This window comes from Mandrillus leucophaeus, unplaced genomic scaffold (genome assembly GCF_000951045.1).
Source record: "Mandrillus leucophaeus isolate KB7577 unplaced genomic scaffold, Mleu.le_1.0 Scaffold2, whole genome shotgun sequence".
Taxonomy (NCBI): domain Eukaryota; kingdom Metazoa; phylum Chordata; class Mammalia; order Primates; family Cercopithecidae; genus Mandrillus; species Mandrillus leucophaeus.
Genome location: NW_012102031.1, coordinates 7,077,126 through 7,100,706, shown reverse-complemented (window position 1 = coordinate 7,100,706; position 23,581 = coordinate 7,077,126). Strand labels below are relative to the sequence as shown.

General features: G+C 56.4%; 1 protein-coding gene and 1 long non-coding RNA gene across 3 annotated transcripts in view; one reads left to right on the top strand and one right to left on the bottom strand.

The window, feature by feature from the left end:
* LOC105538919 overlaps positions 1-162 on the top strand; it is a 7,653-nt gene extending 7,491 nt beyond the window's left edge. Inside the window, exon 3 of the long non-coding RNA XR_001005981.1 lies at positions 57-162. This is a non-coding gene — a long non-coding RNA (uncharacterized LOC105538919). The remainder of the gene's footprint in view (positions 1-56) is intronic.
* MYH9 (myosin, heavy chain 9, non-muscle) overlaps positions 141-23,581 on the bottom strand; it is an 89,652-nt gene continuing 66,211 nt past the window's right edge. For both annotated transcript variants that reach the window (XM_011978946.1, XM_011978945.1), the window contains 25 exons: positions 23,091-23,212; positions 22,182-22,251; positions 21,147-21,307; positions 19,715-19,823; positions 18,674-18,805; positions 17,988-18,194; positions 17,262-17,399; positions 16,064-16,187; positions 14,001-14,172; positions 12,074-12,286; positions 11,472-11,616; positions 10,634-10,840; positions 10,301-10,405; positions 9,873-10,025; positions 8,515-8,763; positions 7,179-7,391; positions 6,821-7,033; positions 6,346-6,507; positions 5,121-5,249; positions 4,283-4,371; positions 4,076-4,199; positions 3,539-3,747; positions 2,818-2,926; positions 2,508-2,680; positions 141-1,278 (listed from right to left, as the gene is read on the bottom strand). In XM_011978946.1, coding sequence (XP_011834336.1) covers positions 1,161-1,278; positions 2,508-2,680; positions 2,818-2,926; positions 3,539-3,747; positions 4,076-4,199; positions 4,283-4,371; positions 5,121-5,249; positions 6,346-6,507; positions 6,821-7,033; positions 7,179-7,391; positions 8,515-8,763; positions 9,873-10,025; positions 10,301-10,405; positions 10,634-10,840; positions 11,472-11,616; positions 12,074-12,286; positions 14,001-14,172; positions 16,064-16,187; positions 17,262-17,399; positions 17,988-18,194; positions 18,674-18,805; positions 19,715-19,823; positions 21,147-21,307; positions 22,182-22,251; positions 23,091-23,212 — 3,846 coding nt within the window. In that variant the 3' untranslated portion in view covers positions 141-1,160. The remainder of the gene's footprint in view (positions 1,279-2,507; positions 2,681-2,817; positions 2,927-3,538; positions 3,748-4,075; positions 4,200-4,282; positions 4,372-5,120; positions 5,250-6,345; positions 6,508-6,820; positions 7,034-7,178; positions 7,392-8,514; positions 8,764-9,872; positions 10,026-10,300; positions 10,406-10,633; positions 10,841-11,471; positions 11,617-12,073; positions 12,287-14,000; positions 14,173-16,063; positions 16,188-17,261; positions 17,400-17,987; positions 18,195-18,673; positions 18,806-19,714; positions 19,824-21,146; positions 21,308-22,181; positions 22,252-23,090; positions 23,213-23,581) is intronic.

Sequence of the window (23,581 nt, the reverse complement as noted above, 5' to 3'; positions counted from 1 at the left end):
AAAAAAAAAAAAAAATGCCTTCTTTGCCGTAAGTCTCAATGCAGCATATACAAAAGTTAGGAATACAAGTAAATTCGGCAACCAGTGTAGACCAGTGAGGACGAGCTAACTCTCTTATAAACAAAGGCAGTGAGAAAGACTCGGAATTTTATCATTTATTACGAGAAAGGGGAAAAAAAGAAAACCTTGTTTTGCTTTCAAAAATATCTGTGCAGGTGGCAGATTTTTAAACGATACGAGTCAACGGTGCAGGTAAAGGACCCTCGGGCCCAGTCCTAGAGTAGACACGAGATCGCCTGGCAGGGCTGCTGGCCCCTCTAACGCTCTGGCTGTCATACTTGGGACAAGTCCCTTAACCATTAAATATATTTGGTCCCCAAAAGTGTTGGGAGAAGCCACTGGAAGGCTGCTGGCCTTCCCTGCTTGACCCCGGCAGCCTTGCTGTGGCAGAGGCAGGCTGTCCTTGGTAAAGGAGGGGAGGGGGCATTGCACTTGAGACATTTTAGAATCAGGAGGGAGACAGTGGACAGGGGCGCTGCCTGGGACAGGGCGGGGAGGAATCCACTCCTCCCCCGACCTCAGCATTCTGTGCCCTGCACAGAGGTGGAGCCCCAGGGCCTGCTCCTTCCGGACCGCCCAGAGCCACGGGAGTGGGAGGCCCAAGGGGCAGAGGTGTGTGAGGTCACCACGTGTGATTGCCAACAGCAAAGAAAGGAGGAGTGGGGGCGCTGGTGGCAGAGGTCAGGGAGGCTGACGACTGCGGGGGGTCCGACTACCAAAACGCCTTCAGTCTGAAGAAAAATAGATTCATAGAAACTCTGGCCCCTCCCCGGGGGCCTGCCCTCCTCGCCTCAACATCTTGTGCTTTTTGGCAAGAGGGGGCTGAGGAGCCTGCTGGTCGCTCTCTGCCTGGGCCCGGGCCCTGTCTCTTTGGTATCAGATTCTGAGCGGGGGAGGGAGCTGGAAGGGGATGCAGCAGAGGAAGCCAAATGCCCTCAACAACGCCTGGAGGGAAACAGGATGGGGGGACGGGGCTGAGGGCAGGGGGAGGCGCGTTCACAGCAGTCCCAAGAAGGTGGGGAGAGGCCTGCTGCAGGGTCTGGGAAGGGGAGGCTGTGGTGTCCGTCTGTCCATCCATCTCAGGCTGCAGGAGAAGAGACTTATTCGGCAGGTTTGGCCTCAGCCCCATCCGCTTTGCCATCCACCTCCTCGTCGGAACCATCGCCGGCGCCTTTCCGGGCCATTCGGCGGGGCATGACAAACGGCAGGTCCCCGCGCCTGGGGGCAGAGGCAGAGGCAGAGGCAGAGGGTCAGTGGGCGCAGACAGGCCAGGCGCGGCCGCAGCACAGCACACACATCTCAAAGCGAATTCGAGAGGGAAACCAGGCGCCTGGCTGCTCCCACCAGGAAGAAGCAAGGCGGAGCCTTGGGAGCCACAGGTGAGCTGGACAGGACCGCTCTCAGGAAAGCAGGCAAAGCTTCCCGCAAAATGTTTCGGTGTCAGACATCCTCACACACAACCGTAGCACAAAAACAGTTCAGGCAAACAGGACCAATTACAACAGGAAAGGCACAAAAGTAAGTGTAAAATGCCACCCTCTGTTGCAACTCCTATAAAACCGGTGAAACCAAGACAGGTAAACAGCTGTGCTTGTTCACACAGAGTACAAAGCCAGGCACCCTCTTTCTACCACATGGCAGAAAATTCATATCCAATACTGACTCCTTATGCTTAAAAAAAGAGCACCATGAAGGCCTGGCACAGTGGCTCACACTTGTAATTTCAGCACTTTGAGAGGCCGAAGTGGGTGGGTCACCTGAGGTCAGGAGTTTGAGACCAGCCTGACCAACATGGTGAAACCCCATCTCTACTAAAAATACAAAAATCAGCCGGGCATAGTGGTGCATGCCTGTGATCCCAGCTACTCCAGAGGCTGAGGGAGGACAATCACTTGAACCCGGGAGGAGGTTGCAGTGAGCTGAGACTGCACCATTGTACTCCAGTCTGGGCAACAAAAGTGAAAATCCATCTCAAACAAACAAACAAACAAGATCCCCATGAAAAAGAGGTAAGAAATGAGAATCTCAGAGAATAAGATCCTCTGCTTCAAACATTCACTACTTGTTGAGTGTTAACACTCCCTGGGAAATGCAAAGGAGCCTTTTTCACCTCTGTAGACATTGTTTATGAGGCCCGTATTCATTTTGTAGATATTTATGAGGCACCTAATATGTGCCAGGACTGGGCCAGGCGGCCTCAAGCAACTTCTAATTCAAAAGACAACAGACTTTTAGGACAGGCTAGGAATAAACTACCTAGAGTTTACTGTGTGTTCAAAACACTAAGCTGAAGCCTCAAAGGCAAGAAGCCAGAAGGGGCAGAGACTGCTTTGTGCTGTCCTTTCTTGGTGTCATTTGTGGTTTGCTTGTGGGCTGTGGTTGAGGAACAAGCTACCTTTTGAGAGAAGTGCCGAGGCAAAGGGGTGGGTTGGGCGGTGGGGGCTCACCTGAGCTTGTTCTTGAGGGAGCTGACCTCGCGGTTCATGGCATCGGCCGTCTCGGTGGCGTCCTCCAGCTCGCGCTGCAGTTTCCGGCGGGAGGCGTTGGCCCGCTGGGCCTCCTCTTCCGCCTCCTCCAGCTGCCGCTTGAGCTGCTTCAGGCGGGTGGATGCCTTGTCGGCCTGTGGAGATGGACGTGTGGCCCGTGGCCCTGGTTAGGGGCTCTGGGCGTGCAGCCAGCCAGCCTCACTGCCCTGCCTGTTGCCCCATCTGCTGCCCAGCCCGGCTGCCCTTCTCACTGCCCCACCAGCGCCCGCACCTGGTCCTTGTACTGCTCGGCGTTCCTCCGCTCATCATCCACCTGCAGCAGCACATCCTTCAGCTTCTTCTCCGTCCGACGCACCTGTTTGCAGGCTGCCTGGCGCTCCCTGCATGACAGACAAGGTGGCTCAGAGGGAACACCCTCCTTCAGAGGGTCCAGCCAACAAACCCTAACATGGACCACCCGTTCCCCGGGGCTCTCTGGCATCTAGGGATCACCTAGGGAGGCCTTTGCTGGACACCTATGTGTGCCTGGCTTCTTATGATGGGCACTGCAAAAAGCCCCATTTACAGATGGGGAAACGGGTGCAGGTAAGGGAAGTGACACACCTCAAAGGGCATCTGTGTAACTGGAAAAGAGGTTTGGGGGCCTACTGTAACCCCCATTCCCTCCAAGGAAGTCTCAGTCCTGCTGAGCCCACAGAACAACTGCCCCGGTGGGCAGGACCCCCCTCTACCTCCTGCTCTGATTCACCCTCAGAGACAGCCACCAAAGCTCCTGGCTTATAGAGGTGGAACAGAGAATCCCGTTCAAACCCCACAAGCTCCCCTAACCACCCAATCTGTGGAAGGGATGAGGGCCCCATCAGGACGGAGGGAAACAGCCCCCGGGACTCAGGAGACAGAGAGCTGGTTGTGGCCCAGATTTGGGCAGGACTGCAGGGGGGCTGGAGTTTTTGCCAGGACGGCTGGGGTTGGGCGGGGTCAGGGGCACGTACTTGGTCTCGTTGTCCAGCTGCTCCTCCAGCTGTGCGATCTTGGCCTCGAGGGCAGTGATGGAGGCCTTGTACTTGGACTTGACAGTGCCCTCCATCTCCTGCAGCTTGACCTTGAGCTCCTTGTTCTGGCGCTCCAGCTGCTGCCGAGCATTCTCGTTCTTCTGGGCGTGGCTGCGCTCCAGGTTCAGGTCGGTGTTGATCTGGTCGATCTACAGAAGGAGGGCCAGTGACCTCAGAAGGGAAGGGCTGGGGCCCTGGCTGGAGGGCACGAGCAGGGCCGGAGGAAGGTGGCAGCAGGATCTCACCAAACCCTTGGGGTCCAGAGTCTTGGGTCTCCCAGAAAAGGGAGGATTAGAAACTTCTGAACACCCAACACAGAAGCCAGAGGGGACTCTTTCATGTCCAGGTGCCTGGACATGTTCCCGTAAGCACCTGGGGAGCAGCTGGCACTTGGCCTGTGCTTCTGCCGGCTGGGTCTGAGGCCAGCTCTGCCGTGGTGGCTCCAGAGCCCAGGGTGGGAGAAGGCCTGGCACCCACCTGCAGGTTGGCCTTCTTCAGCCGGTCGTTGATCAGCTCCGTGTTGCCCTGCTCCTCCTCCAGCTCCTCCTCCAGCTGGGCGATGCGGGCCTCCAGACGCCGCTTCTCCTCCAACGCCAGGGCTCTGTGGGGTGGGTGGGAAAAGTGAGGGGCCTACCCTGGGGGCACACCTGGTCCCCCTCAACTCTGTCCCCTCACTCAGCTCACCCTTTGCCACTGCTGTTGGCGATCTCATCAGCCAGCTCATCCCGCTCCTGCTGGGCCTGGCGCTTGGCACGCTCCGCGGCTGCCAGTTCCTGCCACAAAGACCCAGAGTGTGACCTGAAGGCAGCCACAGTCCTGCAAGACCATCCTTCCCAGCCCCGGGCACCCTCCTCTCAAGCCCTTCCCCAGGCCCACCTCCCCCAGGAAGCCCTTCCTCCAGAAACCCTCTAGCTCACAGGGCTGGTGCCCCACTGCAGTCGTAGCTTAAGCACCATATGTTTCTAAAACTCTTACATTTAAGTGCTAGGAATCAAGCCAGGTGCCAGGGTGTGGCGATAAGAAGTGTCCTGGCCTAACCAGGGAGACCATGTGGACAGAGCTACTCGGTGCGGCCCCTCTCTATTTGGGTGAGCCAGAGCCCAGAGTCAGCTCCGGAGGCCACAGGCAGATGGCTACACCCTGGTCGCACTCGCAGCCAGCACATCACACTGCAGGGCACCCTCCAGACCCAGGAAACACTTCAGGACAGGCTCAGGTGCGACGGGTAGGGTGGCCTCCCAGACCCCTTCTCACCAGGCACCATTCATAGCAGGAGGTGGTGGCAGCCAGAAAGCCTCATCTCATGTGAGGGATGCCAGTTTCACACACACACACTCTCATTGTACCAGGGAGCCCCGCTATGTAATGGAACCCTGGAGGCAATCGTTTGTAACATGAGAGCCATCCCCAGCCAAATCCTGGAGCCCAGTCGGACCCTAGCCCTGTCCTCAACTGAAGGCCCCACGCTGCCACCTGCTGGCTGCAGGGCAGCGGTGCCGCTCTCCACTGCAGCCCCACCCACCTCCTGCAACTGGATCATCTCGGCCTCCATGCTCTTCAGCTTCTTCTCGTTCTCTTTGGCCTGGGCCAGGATCTCCTCACGGGAGGCGCGGGTGTCATCCAGCTCGCGCATGCAGTCCTTCATCTGGGCCTGGGGTGGGGACAGAGGCTTGGCACCCCACCCAGCTCCTTGGCCCTCCACCCCCACCCTCGTGGGTCACCTCGCCAGCAGGGCTCATGGCTGGTGCTCCGCTCGATGCTTTATTTAACCAACTAACCGTGGTGACAGGGCGAAAAGGCAACTAAAGGCAAACACCTCTGTGACCCACCCCATCATGCACACTTTGACAGTGCTGGTCACCGTGGACGTGAGCCCAGGCTGAGCTTCATTTTCTACTTTCTGACCCCTCCTGTGGGCCAGAAGCCGGTGCCCACGGTGCCACCCCTAAATGTGCACCTGCCCCTCAACACCAGTGCCCAGGCTGCCGGGCCGTCCCCACCACAGGCAGGAAACACCTTTCCTTTTGTTATTCTCCTGTTATTTGTTTTAACACTAAAGATCTTTGTCAAATAGCCTTTTTTTCCTTTTGCAGATAAACCCTAAATTGAGATTCCCCAAACCAAAGAGCATGACTGGCTGTGTACAGCTCGACCACACCAGTAAAAAAATGCCACCAGCAATCAGAGTATCTATGCCCACAACCTTGACCACAGAGAGGTTTTAAAGTTTTTGTGGGTTTTTTTTTTTTCACACTTAAAAAAATTTTTTTTAACTAAGGTTATTCTTGTTACATGATATGGTGTATCAGAGCTGTTTTTACGTGTTAATTATTCTTTCATTATTGGTGAGGTAAAGATTTCCAAGTACGTGTCCCGCACTCTGGGCTGCTGCTCAGAACCATCACCCCAGAGCCCAGAAGGCTGGAGGGTGTCAGCACCCGGCTGATTCTGGAAATCTGCACTAAGTGAGACCTTCTCAAACTCCACCCATGTCTAGGCTTGTACTTGTTTGCTTCTGTGTTTTATGCACTCAGTCATTCGCCGTTTTGCAAGTCTGCTGTTGGACTATCATGTTTCCACTCACCTCCGAGCCTCTGAGTCTCTGTCAGTGAGATGGGGCTGGAAGCACCCAGGACCTTCCCAGGAGGCGCCACCCTGCCAGCTTCCCGCCCTGGGCCCGGCCCCTTCACATGTAGTTGGCTGGGTCTGGCCCCGCCCGCCCTCACCTGGGTCCCGCCCGCCCTCACCTGCAGCTTCCGCAGCTGTTTGATGGCTTCCTCCCGGTTCTTGTTGGCTGAGTCGATGTGCGCCTCCAGGTCCTTCAGGTCCATCTCCAGCTTCTTCCGGGCGGCCACTGCCATCGAGCGCTGCTTCCTCTCATCCTCCAGCTCTGCCTCCATCTCCCGCACCTGGGGGAAGGAAAATCAACAGCTTGGGAAGCTGGACCCACTCAGTGACCCTGCCCTAGCTCTGAACTCAGGAGCCTCAGGCCAGTTCTGCAGGATCCATGGGGTCTTGGGGGGCCAGTGGGGATTATTGACCATAAAAACTCTAAGAAGGTGAGTCACTGAACCCCGAGACAGGGGGCTGGAAAGAAGGGATATGGGAGGGGAGGTGTGGTCAAGGGGCCCTAACATAATCCAGGTGGAAGGAAAGAACAGAAGCCTGCGTGAAGTCAGGGCAGCCTTGGGCACCCGTGGGGTAGCAGGAGGCCGTGCACACCTGTCTGACCAGCTGCTTCTTCTTCTCCTCGCTCTGCTCGTCCTTGCCCTGCAGATCCCGCTCGAACTGGGCCTTCATGGCCTGCAGGTTGACCTCCAGCCGCAGTTTGGCGTCTTCAGTGGCCTGCAGCTCGTCCTCCAGCTCTTCCAGCTGCGTCTTCATCTCCTCCACCTGCTGCTCCAGGGCCCGCTTGGACTTCTCCAGCTCGTGGACCTGAGCCCCAGAAAGCCCAAGTCAGGAGCAAAGGGACTGGCAGGTACCTGGGTCTGCGAGACCCGGAGTCTGTGCACACAGCGACCCTCTGTGATGACCCCCCTCGGGCCCCTCCCAAGAGCCTGCTGCCAGGTCCAGCACTCACGCTCTTGCCCACGTCGTCCTTGGAGCTCATGAGGTCCTCCATCTCCGTGCGGAACTGCTTGTTGAGCCGCTCCAGCTCCGCCTTCTGCTCCATGGCTTCCTCCAGGGCCCGGGCCAGCGACAGCGCCTTGGTCTCCTTCTCTCGGGCCTCCGCCTCAGCCCGGTCGCGCTCCTCTGCGTACTTGGCAGAGATGGTCTTCTCCTCTGCCAGGAGCTGGGAAAGAGGTGGGCACCATGAGGCTCAGCACCACAGGCTCAGAGCTACGGCCCCCGGCGGGGCAGAGCAGCTGGGCCTAAGCTCCCTGGGGAACGAGGAGCCCAGAGGCCACGGTGGAGAGGAGCAGATCTAGGAAGCACAGGCCCAGGGCTGTGCCCGGGACAACACACACAGTCCTGTGCATCCTCATGACAGGATGACTGCCGACTGGGGCAGGCACTGCTGCGAACGCCATGTCGTAACATCTGTTTAATTTTCATCACTTACTAATCGTAACCCTTTATGGCATGCTGCCCCTTCCATGAGAGCCCTCCAAACCTGTAAGAGCTTTGGTTCTCCTGAACCAAAGTTGGCATTTGGTTGGCATTTTTCACGGAGTGAATGCCAAGCTGGCTACCAGGAAGCCTGAACCCCATTTGTGGTCTCCTCTAACGAAAGCTTCTGTCCCCTGGCATCTGTTCTCTGTGTGCACCCACCTGGCTCTATCCTATTTCCCCAGCTTCCCTTCCTTTTGGCCCAAACCTTAATTATTCCATGGGTGGCTGACCACTTCCTAAAGGGCCAGATAGTGCATTCTTTAGAGTACGCAGGCCCTACGGTCTCTGCAGCAATGGCTCAACCCCACTACCACAGCTCAAAGCAACCAAAGACAACGCGAGAACGACGGAGTGTGGCTGTGTTCACTCCATCTTTCCCCACAAAACGCAGTGGGCTGGACCCGACTGCCGCGGTCAGCTGCCCGGTGTCTTCTACTGTTCTATCCCGCCCGAGTCCGCATCCCCCTCAGCTGCCCTCTGATATTTTGGAAAAGGAAGCGATATGAGTGCATAAATAAATCGTTTAAAAGACAGTCAAACCACTTAATTACAGAAAATCTGAAAAATGTAAAAAACCAGAAAGGAAAAGTCACTCCTCAACCCATCGCATGAAGACACCCTCTTCCACTGGCCTTCTCCCTGGGCCCCTCGACAAGCCAGAGACTGGGGGGCCTCCAAGCGCTGCCCCGCACGGCCCTCCCAGGCAAGACCTTGAGGGAGCCCAGGCTTTCTCTGACGGGCCCCTCGCCTTGGACTCAGTGCTTGAAGAAGAAATACAAAGGATGGAGCCAGTGGCCACACACCTGGTCAAACTTCTTCTGCTTCTTCTCCAGGTTGCACGCGCTCTGGCGTTGATGGTCCAGGTCCACCAGCAGGTCATCCAGCTCCTGCTGCAGCCGCGTCTTGGTCTTCTCCAGCTTGTCGTAGGCGGCCACCTTCTCCTCGTGCCGCTGGCTCAGGCCCTCCAGGTCCTTCTGGAGCTTCCTCTTCACCTCCTCAGCGGTTTCCAGGCACCCCACACTGTCCTCCATCTTCTTCTTCATGTCGGCCACCTGGGCAGGAGCCAGGAGTAAGCAGACGCCCGAGATGGCACCTGCTCAGGTGGCACACCCGTCCCTGGGGCAGCTGGGAGCCTGCCTGCCACACCATGGAAGGGGCACCAGGGATCCGCCCAGTTATGAAACCGCCTCCCCCAGTCACTTCCCTCTCCACGGGGGCGAGACAAATGGAGCTTCTGCAAAGGGGCATCCGTCTATTCTGTGAAGCCCGGGGGAGGCTGACCCCCAGGCCCGCTGTGGTGGCTCCCAGCCCTCATCCACACCAAGCCTCTCGCTCCACGGAGACCACTCCCAGAGAGCAGGGCCAGTGCCCTGTAGGGATGTCTGCGAGGTCCCCATCACCCAGCCCCATCCTTGCACTTGGAGATAAACCTGCAATCACGCACACTCACGGGCTGCTCCCACCATGACTGCGGAATGGACTCCCAGCCCACCCCGAGGTGGCTCAGCCTTCTGGCCTGGCATATGGAGGCCCAAGATAGGATCTAGAGCAGGAGCTCTGAATACATATTAGGCTACGGACCCCTTGGCAGTCTAGAGAGGCCTAGGGACTCCTTCTCATGACAATGTTTTAACAGGTATTAAATAAACATATGGGATCACCAAGGCAACCAGTACAGAAAAATGCAGTGTTCACACATTCTAAAACACCGTGGCTCAGGAAGCCACGTGCTGCTAGGTAGCACATCAGACAGCAAACTCGGCGCAGGCCCGGGAACCACGAGGCCAAGGAGCTCGGCCGCAACCCTGACACGGTAACTGGCCATTTCTACAGATGACGAGGGTGCAGGGACTGCCACCACCGTGGCTTGCTGCCTACATCCATCATGGAAGCAATGCTGAATTTCAGCTAAAGACTGGTGAAAATAAAGGCGTAAAATAGTGAAAATAGTGGTGTCCCCCATCTAAGTCCACAGACCCCTGGATTCCTCTCCTAGGGACTCAGGCTGAGAGCCCTGATGTGGGAGAGCAGGGTGGGCTTCCCTGGGGGAGAGCAGCAATGGGCTGGCCCAGTGGGCAGGGCTGTCCTGCAGTGCCCAGGCCAGTGCCCGGCCAGCAGCTCCCCAGCCTGCAGAGTCGGGCCGGTTCCCCAGCCTCCAAACCTGGGCATGGAGGGTGGCGATCTGCTTCTCCAGGTTGTGCTTGGCCTCCTCCTCCTCCTCCAGCTGCTCCCGGAAGGAATTCTTCTCGTCCTCCACCTGCTTGAGCTTGGTGCTCAGGCTCAGCTTCTGCCGGTTCTCCTCCTGCAGCAGCTCCTACTCGCAGGTTGAGAGGGGTGTGGGTGCTCAGGAGAGCGGTGTCTGAAACCCAGGAACTCCACACCCTTGAGGAGAGAGAGGAGCTGGTCCTGCTGATTTAGGGGATGGCCACGTAAAGACCTGATGGGAGCTAGGAGGACGCAGAGACCCACCCACGGGATGAAGGAGATGAAGGAGAGGATGGGCAGTCCGATGGGTTCTGGAGCTAATGTCGTGGACACAGGGGCCTTCCTGGAGGAGTCCAGCTTCTGGGAACCTGGCACCACCCTTACCTGAGTGTCCTGCAGCTGGGACTCCAGCGCGGAGAAGTCCTTGGTGAGCTTGCTGGACTTGCTGTCGGACTGGCTGAGAAGCCCGGTCACGTTGTCCAGCTCCACCTGCACCGGGCGGGGAGACGCAAAGGACCATGGACCCAGCCCCACCGCTCCTGCCCCACCTCAGCTCCTTTACGTAAAGCTGGACCTGAGTCACAAGCTGAAGCGTGAGGGTCTGAGGAGCCAGTTTGAGAAGAGAGAGAGACACAGAGCACACATGCACCCGGGGGTCTGGGCTACCACTGCTGCTGGCACCCACTGCCCGCGCCGGGATCCCAGCGGAGGCCTCACCTGCAGCTTGGTGACCTTGTCGGCCAGCTCCGTGCGCACGCGCTCTCCCTCGTTGAACTTGACCTGCAGCTCCTGCAGCTGCGCCTCCACTTTCTTGCGCTTGTGCTCCGAGTCCCCTTTGCCCTGCAGCAGCACCTTCACCTCGTTGGCCAGCTCCCCCCGCTCATTCTCCAGGGTCTGCTTTGCCTTCTCGAGGTTGGCTTTCACCTGGCGGGGAAGAAAGCAAAGACGTGAGTGGCGGCCTCCTGACACAAGGCTGGCTGGTCTGTCATCACTGGACTCGAGATCCAGACATCGCTACTTCTGCAGCCCTGACGATGGTGCGCCCGAGTCCTGGACTCCGAAGGCTCAGGCCTCATCTGTCCTGTCCTCTTCTCTCTTGGCTGGTGGGTGACACTTGGCTCCTGTCTTCACTGCTTAGGACCTCAGCTTCCCCATCTCTAAAATAATACCTGCCCAGCCTTCTGCCCTGGGTAGAGGCCAGGTTCTAGAGCACAGCACTGGTGTTGCAGATGTTAGCAATATTTATAATGCAATGAGGGGAACTCTAATTGTTTGTAGTCAGACTTCCAATAAAGCCTGTCTGAAGTCTGATGTTTAAAGTAACGACGTAATGTTTTCACCCTTACATAACTACATGAGACAGACCTATCATAATCTTCCCTTGTGAACAGGGAAACTGAGGCACAAGTCACGAAGACCCTAAGATGGGGAGCCTGGCCTCAGAACCAGGCAGTTGAGTTGGATCCTGCAGCTGCTCTGCAGGACTGATTCGGATTCTGTGGGCCCAGCACGGGGAACCCTGCCTTCCCGCTGCGGTCTCAGGGAGGCTCCGCACCCGCTTCGTCTGCTCCAGCTGCTCCGCCAGCTCCTCCACGGCCTGCGAGTGCTTCTGCCTCATCTCCTGGATCTGGGCCTCGTGGGTCTTGGCCTCCTCCTCCAAGGTCTTCTTCAGGATGTTCACCTCCTGCTCACGTTTCGACCTGGACAGAGAAATCCCCTCAGAGTGGAGGCTGGGAGCACTGGAGCGAGGCTGCCCCTGGGGCTCTTCCCTGACCAAAGAGAGGCCTGACCAGGGCACAGGCACTCCAGGCAGCTTTTCTACCCATCGGCCCCTCCTGACCATCTATCCCATGGGCCGGCCTGAAAGACGCACTGTGAGAGGCTTCTGTAGCCTTTCAGCTTTAAAGCCCGCCCTTGCCTCACCCCCAACTTTGAGTCAGGTTCTTCAACAGGCTTTCTACTCTGTAGACAGAAACCGCTGAGGAACCAGCAGCTTCCATGCCTGCTGGCGCATAACAGGGCCATGGGGCGTGCGCGCGTGTGTGTCTGTGTGTGTGTGAGAATGCGCGTGCGCGCAGAGGCCCGGGGTCCATGTCTCCAAGCCAAGGCCCCCGTGGCTGCCCTCCCCATCCCCAGGGACTTGGTCCCAGGGCACACCTGAGCTCCTGCTGGGCAGCTGTGGTATCCAGCGTGTCCTCCAACTCTGTTTTCAGTGCCTCTAGCTCTTCCCCAAGGTCCCGTTTCTGCTTCTCAGCTTTATTTCTGGAAGCACGTTCAGACTCCAGGTCTTCCTGGAGTTCCGAGATCTGAGATTCCAGCTCCCGGATCTTCTTGAGGGCCATGTTCTTCTGGGCAGCTTCCTCTTCCACTCTGCCAAAGCGACCAGCAACATCAGCATAAGGTCAGTTTCACCCCCAAGGAGCAGAGTTTGCGGGACAGGCCTGAGAGAGGTGCGGCAGCCAAAGCTGCCTCTGGTGGTCACAATCATGGCACTTAGGGTGGCTCTCAGCAGAAACAACACCTGAGGCAACCAGACTGAAGGGCAACACCCCTCTGAGAACCAGAAAACCTTATAGGGGAATTGTTTCAATTTCCAAAGTAAGATTCACTGCTTCAAATATTTTTAAAAGTCAAATGATTTGTGGCCGGGCGCGGTGGCTCACGCCTGTAATCCCAGCACTTTGGGAGGCCGAGGCGAGCGGATCACGAGGTCAGGAGATCGAGACCATCCTGGCTAACACGGTGAAACCCCGTCTCTACTAAAAACACAAAAAAATTAGCTGGGCATGGTGGCGGCTGCCTGTAGTCCCAGCTACTCGGGAGGCTGAGGCAGGAGAATGGCGTGAACCCGGGAGGTGGAGTTTGCAGTAAGCCGAGATTGCGCCACTGCACTCCAGCCTGGGTGACAGAGCGAGACTCTGTCTCAAAAAAAAAAGCCAAATGATTTGTTAAATGGGAAGAAAAGGAAATAAAATATTACACCACAGGATGACTGCAACTCAGTAAAAACACGAACGTGCTATGGACTTTAGATGGTTGTGAGGAGTCAACGTAGGTTCACCAATTAGAACAAACACACCACTGCGCTGGGGGGTGTTGGCAGCTGGGGAGGCGGTGCGTGAGTGGGGCAGCGGAAGATGGAGAAACTTCTGCTGACTCCTGCTGTGAATCTAAAACTACTCTACAAAATAAAGTTGCTTTTTTTTTTTAAACAGAGTCTCGCTCTGTCACCTAGGCTGGGGTGCAGTGGCTCACTGCAGCCTTCACCTCCTGGGTTCAAGCGATTCTCCTGCCTCAGCCTCCTGAGTAGCTGAGATTACAGTCGTGTGCCACCACACTGGTGAATTTTTTATATTTTTGGTAGGGATGGGGGCTTCACCATGTTGGCCAGGCTGGTCTCGAACTCCTGACCTCAAGTGATCCATCCGGCTTGGCCTCCCAAAGTGCTGGGATCACAGATGTGAACCAACATGCCTGGCCAAGTCTTTTTTTTTTTTTAAGTGTGGCTATAGCAAGAAATTAGGAAAGGACGGCCGGGCGCAGTGGCTCAAGCCTATAATCCCAGCACTTTGGGAGGCTGAGACGGGTGGATCACGAGGTCAGGAGATCGAGACCATCCTGGCTAACACGGTGAAACCCCGTCTCTACCAAAAAATACAAAAAACTAGCCGGGCGAGGTGGCGGCGCCTGTAGTCCCAGCTACTTGGGAGGCTGAGGCAGGAGAATGGCGTAAACCCGGGAGGCGGAGCTTGCAGTGAGCTGAGATCCGGCCACTGCACTCCAGCCTGGGCGACAGTGCGAGACTCCAATTCAAAGAAAAAAAAAAACAAATTAGGAAAGGACTATTGTAGGTGGGTGATAGAGTTGTGGATGACTTTTTTTCAAATTATAAACAAATAAACAAAAGACAAATGAGGCCCCTCCCCATGCCCTGAGTGCACAAGAACTGCTTTGCTATGAAATAAGCGGCTCTTCTAAGACAAAAGTGGAAAGAATGCTCACAGCTCTCTGGTGCAGAGAACTAGGGCCAGCAGCAAGCAGGAAGGGCTGGCCCAGGCCACCTGGCCTCAGGCAGGGTCCTCACCTGGCCAGGGCGGCCTGGAGCTCCTCCTCTTTCTTGGCCAGCTGCATCTTGAGCTCCGCGATCTGCGCCTGGAGCTCGGCGATCTGGTCGCTGAGGTCCGTGGAGTCTCCCTCCAGCTTCCGGCGGGTCTTCTCCAGCTCCTGTCGCTGCTTCTCCTCCCTGCGGAGGCGCTCTGCAAGGAGCGGGGAGCCCACATAGCCCTCAGTGCCGTGGGTTCTGTCTCCGTGTCAATTACTTACACAAAATACTGAGCACTCGTTATGAAACGTGTGTCAGGCTGAAAGCATCACAAATACACAGACACTCGCACCCAACTCCTGCACGCAGCAAGAGGATATCACCGCAAACTGCCAGCCCCTGGCGTGTCTCTCTCCAACTCACCCCTCGTCCTTCCCTGCCAGGAGTTAAGTGCTCTCCTAAAGCTGGTGTTCGTAACCCCCTTGGTTCCCTTGAAGGCTGTACCATGTCTGTATCTCTAAAAAACATGTTCAATTTTGTGCGAATCTCAACTTATAAGATGGAACTGCCTTGTGTGAATTCCACAGTTGGAATCACAGAGTCAGGGCTCGGTATCTAGCTTTATAACTCTGTGATGTCACTCGGGAAAGCTACTTTCTATACCTCGTCTGAATAATAAACAAAAGGAGATGGCCTACTTCATTAGGATGGTGTGAGGCGCCAATGAGTTACTATCTTAAAAAGCACCTAGAACAGTGCCTGGCTGGTGATGTTTATTCCCTGCCATGCCTTTGCCGCCCCATCCCATGGTCTTGAGATGTAGCCCGTGAAGTTTTGCTGGAATAGATGTGTATGGACATTTATCTAGCATTCCATGATGTGAATACACCGCAACTTATTTATGTACCCGTCCTGCAGCTGGCAGGCATGGGGCTGTGTTCATCGCACACTCTGATACACAACGCTGCTGCAAGCATCCTGCTCACTCTCAGCGCAGACGGCTGAGTGATGGATGGAACGGCCGGGTCACCAGCATGCCAAGCTTCAACCTCACTAGGACTGCTGGATCGTTCTCTAATGCCGTCTACCAGTCTGCAGTCCCAGCAGCAGCGTGTGTGTGCTCTGACGGCTCCGTGTCTGTGTTAGCGCTTATTAGTGTCAACCTTTCATGTCTGTCCATCTGGTGGGCGCCACCCCTAGACCTCCTGGATGACCAAGTCTTCCGCGCTCTTCCCAGGTGAGGGAGGGTATCTGTGGGCTAAGAGATCTGTCTGTGTCCAGACCTGTCTTCCGCTGGACCTGACTCACCTCATCCCCTGCAGATGTGAGGGGGCTGGACAAGGCTGTGACACCAAGCCGGGGAAAATCCTCCCGGCAGTCAGGCTGTGGCCTCCCTCCCCTGGGTATGAGCTCAGAGTTCCCACAGCAGTCAGGGTTGTCCTGTTCCCCCAGTTGTCCACTTCCCTCAAGGGGCAGGGCCGAGGGTCCTCAGACAACCACGGACCTGTGCTTCTACCCCAGCGCCCCCTCCCTGCCACAGATCCCCAGGGCACACAGAGACAAGGCAGGATTTGTCACCCTGCCCCAAGTCAAGCAATGAGCTTCCGCAGTGACTGTCGAGGACTTTACGGTACATATGTGTTCACATGTATTTAATGAAATGTTCACAGTATCCTAGCACTGTGTCCCCTTTTTAGGTAAAACTAAAGCTCATGGAGCTTAAGTCACAGGTGTAAGATGAGCCAGCTAGTCAGTGACAGAGCTAGTGAGTCCTGTGGGCCAAACCCAGAGCCTCCTAGGCAGTCTCAGAAGCTTCCAAAACCCACGGCACACGACAACGGGGCAGCACCAAAGCTCTCCTTTAAACACACTTCATGCAGGGGGGCAACTAGCCACAGAACAACAGGGGCCTGGAGGCTCAGGCTCCCGCAGGCACCAGACACGGCTCCCCTCGACCTGTGACCTCAGGTCTGAAGGGCAGCAGCCAGTGCTGTAGTGTGGCCCAGGCTCACCCGTGAGCTGAGGAGGCCTCGGTGTTGCGGTCAGACAGGCCAGCCCCTGCCCGCCAGCCCCTGCCCATCACCTCCTGCCCGTCACCCTCTCACCTTCCAAGTCGGTGATCATTGCCTCATGCTTGTTCTTGAGCTTGGCGAGGCTCTTAGATTTCTCCTCCTCTTCCGTGAGGTTGGTGGTGAACTCAGCTATCCTGTCTTCCAGCAGTTTCTTTTCCTGGGGAGAGGGGAGTAGGCCGGCATTTAGTGTCGGTTGAGCAGAGAACACTAGCCTCAAAGCATGACTCGCCCGGAAATTTGGGGCTGAATGGAGAGGGCTTTAGACACTTGATCAAGTTCATGAGGATTTTCCTGGATCAAAGGATAATTTTGAAAGATCACCAGCTTCCCTGAAATAGCGAGGTATATGCTTCCTCAGGATCGAAAAATGTGGGTGCCCAAGCCCTTCCCCTTCCCCTATGGGCTTGGGTGAGAAAGGCTTCCAGGTGACAGCTAGTGTCAGCAGAGACAGATGGCTCCACTCCTTCAGGAGGCTGCCATACGGCGCTCACCTGCGCCACCAGGCCACCTTCTCCGTGCCCCTCTCTCACCTGCCAGGTGGACCACGGCCCCTCCCCCTCTTTAGCCCCGCAGTACCCGGGCTGCTGTCCTTGCTTTCTGTTCTGTGTGGCCCCCGCAACAGCCCTGCCCAGGGGCCACAGCTTGGCACAAGCGCCTCAGTCCTCTCATCCCAGTCCCGGGCGGATATCCTGCCACCTCAGCCTCCCCAGCCTTTGGGGCTCCCGTGGTCTGAGGAGTCCCAAAAGGTGGGGAGGCTGCCTTCTCCTCTAACTGGTTCCCCGGCTGCTATCTGCTCCCTGGGCAGACACTGACAGGGACCAACTCATTCTCAGGAGGAACAGCTGCCGCCCAGGGACAGTGGAGGAGGAGTACCCTGCATCTCAACAGAGAGCCACCAAAGTGTCCCCAACCCCACAGTGACCAACGCCTGCAATGCTGCACAGATGGCCACCTTTACAAAGGCTTGGGTCTCACGGGTGGCAAAGAAGAGCTTTCCAGAGGGGAAAGGACAAACCCTTCCCCAGGGCCCCTTCGTTTATAAGGAAATCCCTCAACGAAGGCCCATGGGACCTCCAGGGAGCACCTGCAGTGAGGCAGAAGCCCTCGTGCTGCAGGCGGAAGAGCCAGGAAGCAGCAGCGGCAGGGCTGGGGCCCGGCCCGGCAAGGGTGACCACACGCTCCCATCCACGGCCCCCCTGGAGCAGCTGCAGGCGGCAGCCGCGGGCCTCACCTTGGCCAGCTTGCAGTTCTGGTCCTCCAGGATGATCTGCTCCTCCTCCAGCTTCTTCAGCTTCGCCTCAGTGGTCACCTTCTCCAGCTGCAGCTTCTGCCGGGCGCTCTCCTCCTCCTCCAGCTGCTCCTCAAGCTCCTGCCGGGGGCCAGAGACACGGTGAGGACAGCAGGCCCAGGGTCATGGCCAAGGTGAAGACGGCAAGGTCCGAAGGTCAGGTCCGAACACCAAGGAGAGGATACGAAGGTCTGTGAGCCCAGGGTCATGGCTGAGGTGGGGACAGCAAGGTCTGCAAGCCCAGGGCCACAGCCGAGGCAGGGCCCAAGCCCTATTTGTAGGATTCCAGATTTCAAACTGGGACACGGGGCCAGAACACCGGTGCAATGTTCTGAAGGGTTTCCTGCAGCAAGCTCCCACCCATGAAACACGCAGGATGCAGAGCTGCTGGCCCTGTGCCTCTCTGGCTAGCCAGGGCCAGGGCTAATGGCAGGGAAATCAAACTGGCCTTGATGCCGGCCCAGGCAGTACTCATGGAGAGATCTCAGATGCACATGTCACAAACTACCAGCCCAAAGGGAACACCTCTCACTGAGTGCCCCAAGCAGACAGCGTGAGGAGCGGCCTCCTCGGACCCTAATTCCATGTTCTCCCAGCTCCTGGTCCCTGCTTCTCTGCCCTGCCCCGCCCCTCCAGTCCCACTCCTCCCCGGGTGCAGCAGGCAGGAACCTGGATGTTCTGCTGCATCTTCTTCTTCTCTGTCTGCAGGTGCTGGCAGCGCTCCTCCTCCTCCTCCACCCTGGCCTCCAGGTCATGGCAGATCTCTTCTAGTTCCTGCTTCTTGGCGGTCAGGCGGGCCCGGAGCTCCTCAGCCTCGGCACACAGCTCGGTCTCTGCCTGGAGCTGCTCCTGCAGCTGTAATTTCTCTGCCATGAGCTGCAAACAGCAAGTGGAAAACACAAGCTCCTCGCAACACCCGCAAGTCACTCCATCCTCAAAAGATGGACGCCGTGGCTCAGGATCCCAGCAGGAAAGGAACATGCGGACAAGAGTAGCTTTCATCTGGAGAGCTCTGAAGCTTCCAGGCACCTTCCAGACATCGTGTCCTTGATTTTTCACTACCCCATGAGCTCCACAGAAAGGTCCCGGGAAACGGGCTCGGGTCATGTGGTAGAGCTGAGGTTTGAACCCAACACTGGTGAACGTTCCATTCTATTAGGTGGACTCCCTACATCACATAACCCCAAATCCGGTCGGCAGAGAGACTGGTCACTGTTCCTACAGTAATAGGAAACTCAGTCGTAGGAAACCCCTATGGTAATAGAAGCTGCCAGCATGCCGTGCCTACCGATGGCCAGTAGGTGGCAGCACCAGGCAGGTCACGCAACCTGGACGGAGCCTGCGCTGACACCCACCTGCGACTGCAGCGTCTCCATCTCCGTGAGCCTGTTCTCCGCAGCCAGCTGCTTCTCTCGGACCTTCACCAGCTCCTCCTCCTTGGCCATCATCTCCTCCTCCTGCCGGCTCACCTGCAGCAGCGGCTTGACCTGGGAGAGGAGATGGAGGTAGAGACATGCTTGGCTGGAAGATGCCCGCCTCTGCCAACAGGTGTGAGGCCTCTCCCTTACCTCTGGAAACATGAAAGTGAGGGGCAAGAAGACATGCTGTGGTGGGGGCTACAGCCTTCCTGGAAATCCATCTGGTGCTCTGTACCACGGGCCTCTGACCTGCTAACTACATTCCAGGGAAACTATCCCTGCGTGCGTGTGAAGATGTTCACCTCGGCATTGTTTGTAACAGCAAGAAAATGAGGAAGGACCCATCTCTGAAAAAGTACCCAGATAATGATGTGGCCCCTAGGGAACAGTACGCTACCTCTAAAAAAACGATGCTTATGAAGGAATCGTAAATGGAACGTACACACTACAATACTGTTTATGTGAGTCAAACTCAGCTATGGAAGAATGCATACTGTTTACATAGCTGAGGTTTTATAGGCAGTGAGAAAAAGAGCGAGAGAATAAACACTAAAATAGCTGCTGCTGCTGGTTTAGGGTAAGGGTTTATGTGTGAATTTTTATTTAATTCTTTAGACTTTTCGTTAGTTGGCTTTTTGCCATTACCATAAATTATGGATTATACACAAAAGCAGCCCGGACAAGTTTAAAAATAACGAGTTTTTTTTTTTTTTTAAGGCCAGGAAGGCCAGCCTGGGCAAGAGAGTGAGACCTTGTCTCTACTAAAAATCAAAAAGGGCCGGGCACAGTGGCTCATGCCTGTAATTCCAGCACTTTGGGTGGCTGAGGTAGGAGGACTGCTGGAGCCCAAGAGTTTGTGACCAACCTGGGCAACATAGTGAGACCACACCTCTACAAAAATTACAAAACATGAGCCAGGTATGTATGGTGGTGTGCACCTGTAGTCCCAGCTACTCAGGAGGCCTTTCTAGCACGCACCTTGGTGAAGAGCCGCCACCACTGCCAGTTCCGCAGCTTGAGGTAGGCAGCGCAGTTCCGCTGGAGGACCTTCATGGCGGTCAGCTGCTGCTGCCGCTTGGCAAACGCTCTGTGGGGTGAGGAACATGGTCAGTGCGGGGCAGTGGACAGCAGACCCAACCTAACAGTCCTGGCCTTGTCCTCAAGGCTTTTCTGGGGGTCTACCCTTGCCTGGGGTACCTCAAAAAAGAAATTCAGGGAAGGGGCCTGGCCTTGGGGTTGAGATATGTTTCTCCCACTTACAGGCTGTGTGACCCCATGAGGCTCTAATCTTACAGTGGGCGAAGGACCTAAGTCACCAGACTACCCCTCCACTGAGGAGCCCACGGGGTGAAGGCTCCTGTGAAGTAACCACAGATCTCACTCAGCGTGGGGACTGAGCATGACCCTTGGTCATTAAGCCGATTGGCCCTGGGTGACTCTGGACTTCAGCTTCCCACCCTTCGTGCTGTTCCTTATCTGAGCTTTTGTTTGGTGGGAGAACGTCAGGAGCTGATGTTCTGTGAAGGTGGGCTGCGGGTGTCAGCGGGAGGGCTTTTGGATAAACAAGCCTCCATCTGTGCAAATGCCACACGCTCGGGCTTCATCTCCCAGAGCTCGGCGCTCCTGCTAGGACCCTCAGCCCCGAGCACAAGGGGATGAGTGTGCAGTGCCCACACCCGCTGTCCTGCAGCAGGGGAGCCCTCACTCCCCAGGGAGTCAAGGATGAGTCTGGACTCAAGGATGGTCTGCTCCCCTGGAATCACAGGGTTCTTTAGGGCAGGCTCTGGGTGCTGTCCCCACAAGGGTCACACGGTGAGGAGTCCTGGTAAGCAGGATCTTTCAGGCAGGTAAATCCAAGCAGAGTCAGCCTCTTCCCACCCATCACTCTAAACCTCAATCAGAAATGCCCGATTCAGCCAGGCGCAGTGGCTCGCGCCTGTAATCCCAGCACTGTGGGAGGCTGAGGTGGGTAGATCACTTGAGGTCAGGAATTTGAGACCGGCCTGGCCAACATGGCGAAACCCTATCTCTACTAAAAACACAAAAATTAGCTGGGTGTGGTGGTGTGCACCTGTAACCTCAGCTACTAGTGAGGCTGAGGCAGGAGAATCACTTGAACCTGGGAGGTGGAGGTTGCAGTGAGCCAAGAACGTGCCACAGCACTTCAGCCTGGGCGGCAGGGTGAGGCTCCATCTCAAAAAAAAAAAAGAAAAAAAAAAGAACTGCCCGATTCTACTCTTCAAAGGTAGAAATCCAGGAATGGGGTCAGGAAGAGCCACGTGGGCCTCCCTGACAGGCATGTGACCAGCTGCAGTGGGGTGTCCTAGACCACGGCCTGCTAAGTGCTCTTTGGCAACAAAGGGCGTGGTAAGGCCTGGTGTGTGGGGCAGGAGTATCTCCCGGGACTCACTTCCTGGCCAGGTAGCCCCTGCAGCAGGCCTGGAACCCTATGATGACGTCAGTGATCTTCAGGTCCCGCTCCTCCTCCAGGTGGGCCAGCACGCCGGCGCGGAAGAAGACTTTGCTCTGGCCAATGCGGTACAGGTTGCTGTCGAGCTCCAAGGCTTTTATCTAGGTGAGAGGAGTAGGCTGTTTACCTGGCCAGCAACTGGCCACGGCTCCGTGAAAGGGTGGCCCAGGCACAGCTGGAGGCGTGTCCTTCACCCTTCTTCCTACTGGCTGACGAGCATCTGGAGAGCAGAAAGCCATCTCCTCTCCCTCCTTCTTCCTGTTCCCCATCTCCCTGTCACCAAATGCAGGTTTTGCACACAGTAGGTGTTGAATTTTTCCTTCTCTTTTCCTCCCACCAACTCCCCACTTTGCAGCCAACGCTTTCTGATTCTTTAGAAAGAACGTGAAGTAAAATGAGGCCAAAGGTAGCGGCTGTTAACCTGGACACGCCAGAAACAGGATGCTGGGAAAGGGAACACAGGAGCAGGGTGGGATTTAGCCCTGACTTGGTACTGAGCCACTGCAGGGCCTTCATTCAACCGGAACGCAAAGCATGCGCACGGCACATCCAGCACTGTGCTAGGACTGAGAGTGGGGAAGGAGGCAGGAGAAGCCCAGATTATGGCGCACCAGGCCAGCTGCCCTGGCTGTGAGCTGCCCTGCTCACCACAATGGGCGTGGAGTCAGACCCATGAGCAAGAAAGCAGGAGAATGTCCCCCAAATGAAAGAGGCCATCATCTTACATCAGAGCCTGGCCATGGCTACAGTTCTTGTCTCCTCCACACCACCCTGGTGCCAAACACCATCCCTGGCTATCTGAGGCCGAGGGGCTGCTGCAAAGGGCGCCCGGCAGAGTCAGACGCAGAGCATCAGAAGGGACACAGCCTGGGCACCCACCGACCACTGACACAGTAAGGCGGGCCCTGGCCATGTGGGCGCTCCCCAGACAAGGGGCTGCCCATCCAGAGAGGCAGGGACAGCAGCTCAACTCACCATGAGCACGCACGCCTGTTTCCCATCCATGAAGCCCTTGGGAATGGAGTTTGGAGTCAGGATCTCATATCTGAGGAAGGAAAGAGAAGTCTGGTCATTTTACCCATTGCCTCGATTCCACGTGCCTGGAATATAGGCAAGAGATTAAGATCATTTTTACAGTGCAACAGACACAGAATTCTTTACACAAACTCTCCTAAGGAAAGAAGACACAGGCAAATCCCACCCCGCTCTTTTCTTCGGCTGAATGACACAAGGAAGACTTAATGTTTTCCGGAAAGTGAATGGAAACTCGTGTAGGACTGTTTCAATCACTCGAGGGTGTGCTCCAGGTTGGGCTCACTAACTGCTAATTGCCTGGGATCCTCGGCTGTCACCCACGGACAGCCATGCTCACATAGCTTCCCTGGGATGATGCAGGGAGCTGATAATAAACAGAGATGCCCCAAGAAATAAAGGGCTGCATGCCGACAGCAACTGGCACTCAGCACAGTCATTAGAGAAATAGGAAGATGTTGCCATCTTTGCACATAGCAACGCACGGCCGTGTTTTATGACTTTCATTTCTACAAAGTTTCTGTAATATCCCAGGTCTCTGGCTGATTCTTTTACATTTCTTTTCATAGCTCCTCTAACTGTAGCAAATAGCACCAGGGCCGGCAGTGACTAGGGGCAAAAGTCAACAGGATGACGATGACCTGCATTTCGGTATTAAAATGGGGAGTCTCCTTTCCTGCAAAGGGTGGAAAAGAGAAGGCGGTGGGGAAGAGCTGGCCAGACTCAGTTCTACACGGATGGAGGACGTCGTTCCTTCACGACAGGACCCAGCCAGGGAGCAGCAGCCCACCTCTGGGACTCACTGCGCGCACAGCCGGGTCCAGGAGAAGCGGGCTCCGGGCCCTGGCTCACCTCTGCCGAAACTCCTGGAAGACCACCCTGTTGGGGAAGCCCTGGCGGCAGATGCGGATGCCCTCGAGGACGCCGTTGCAGCGCAGCTGGTCCAGCACAAGATGCGGGTCCAGCTTGCCGGCCTGGGGAAGAAAACACACGCATGTGGTCTCACTTCTGTGCCTAAAACAGTCAGAGAGAGGTCGGGGAAGCCCTAGGAACCTGACAGGGCAAGAGCCTAAGGGAGGGGGTCGCTGCAGCCCACAGGTTTTGACAGTGAAGTCAAAGGATCCAGGTCTGGGAGGGGCCGGTGTCACCAAGAGGAAGTGTGGGCTGTGAATGGAGAGTATCTCCTAATCGAGCCAAGGCCCTCCCTGCAGAGAAACGACGGAGGGCTTTGTGCAGGCTGGGGGGCTGGAGGGGTGCTTTTGTTGGGGAGACAGACGGGCTGAGCGCCCCACACCACGGTGCCCCGCCCGGGCCACCCCACCAGGCGGCCGCACCTTCTTCTC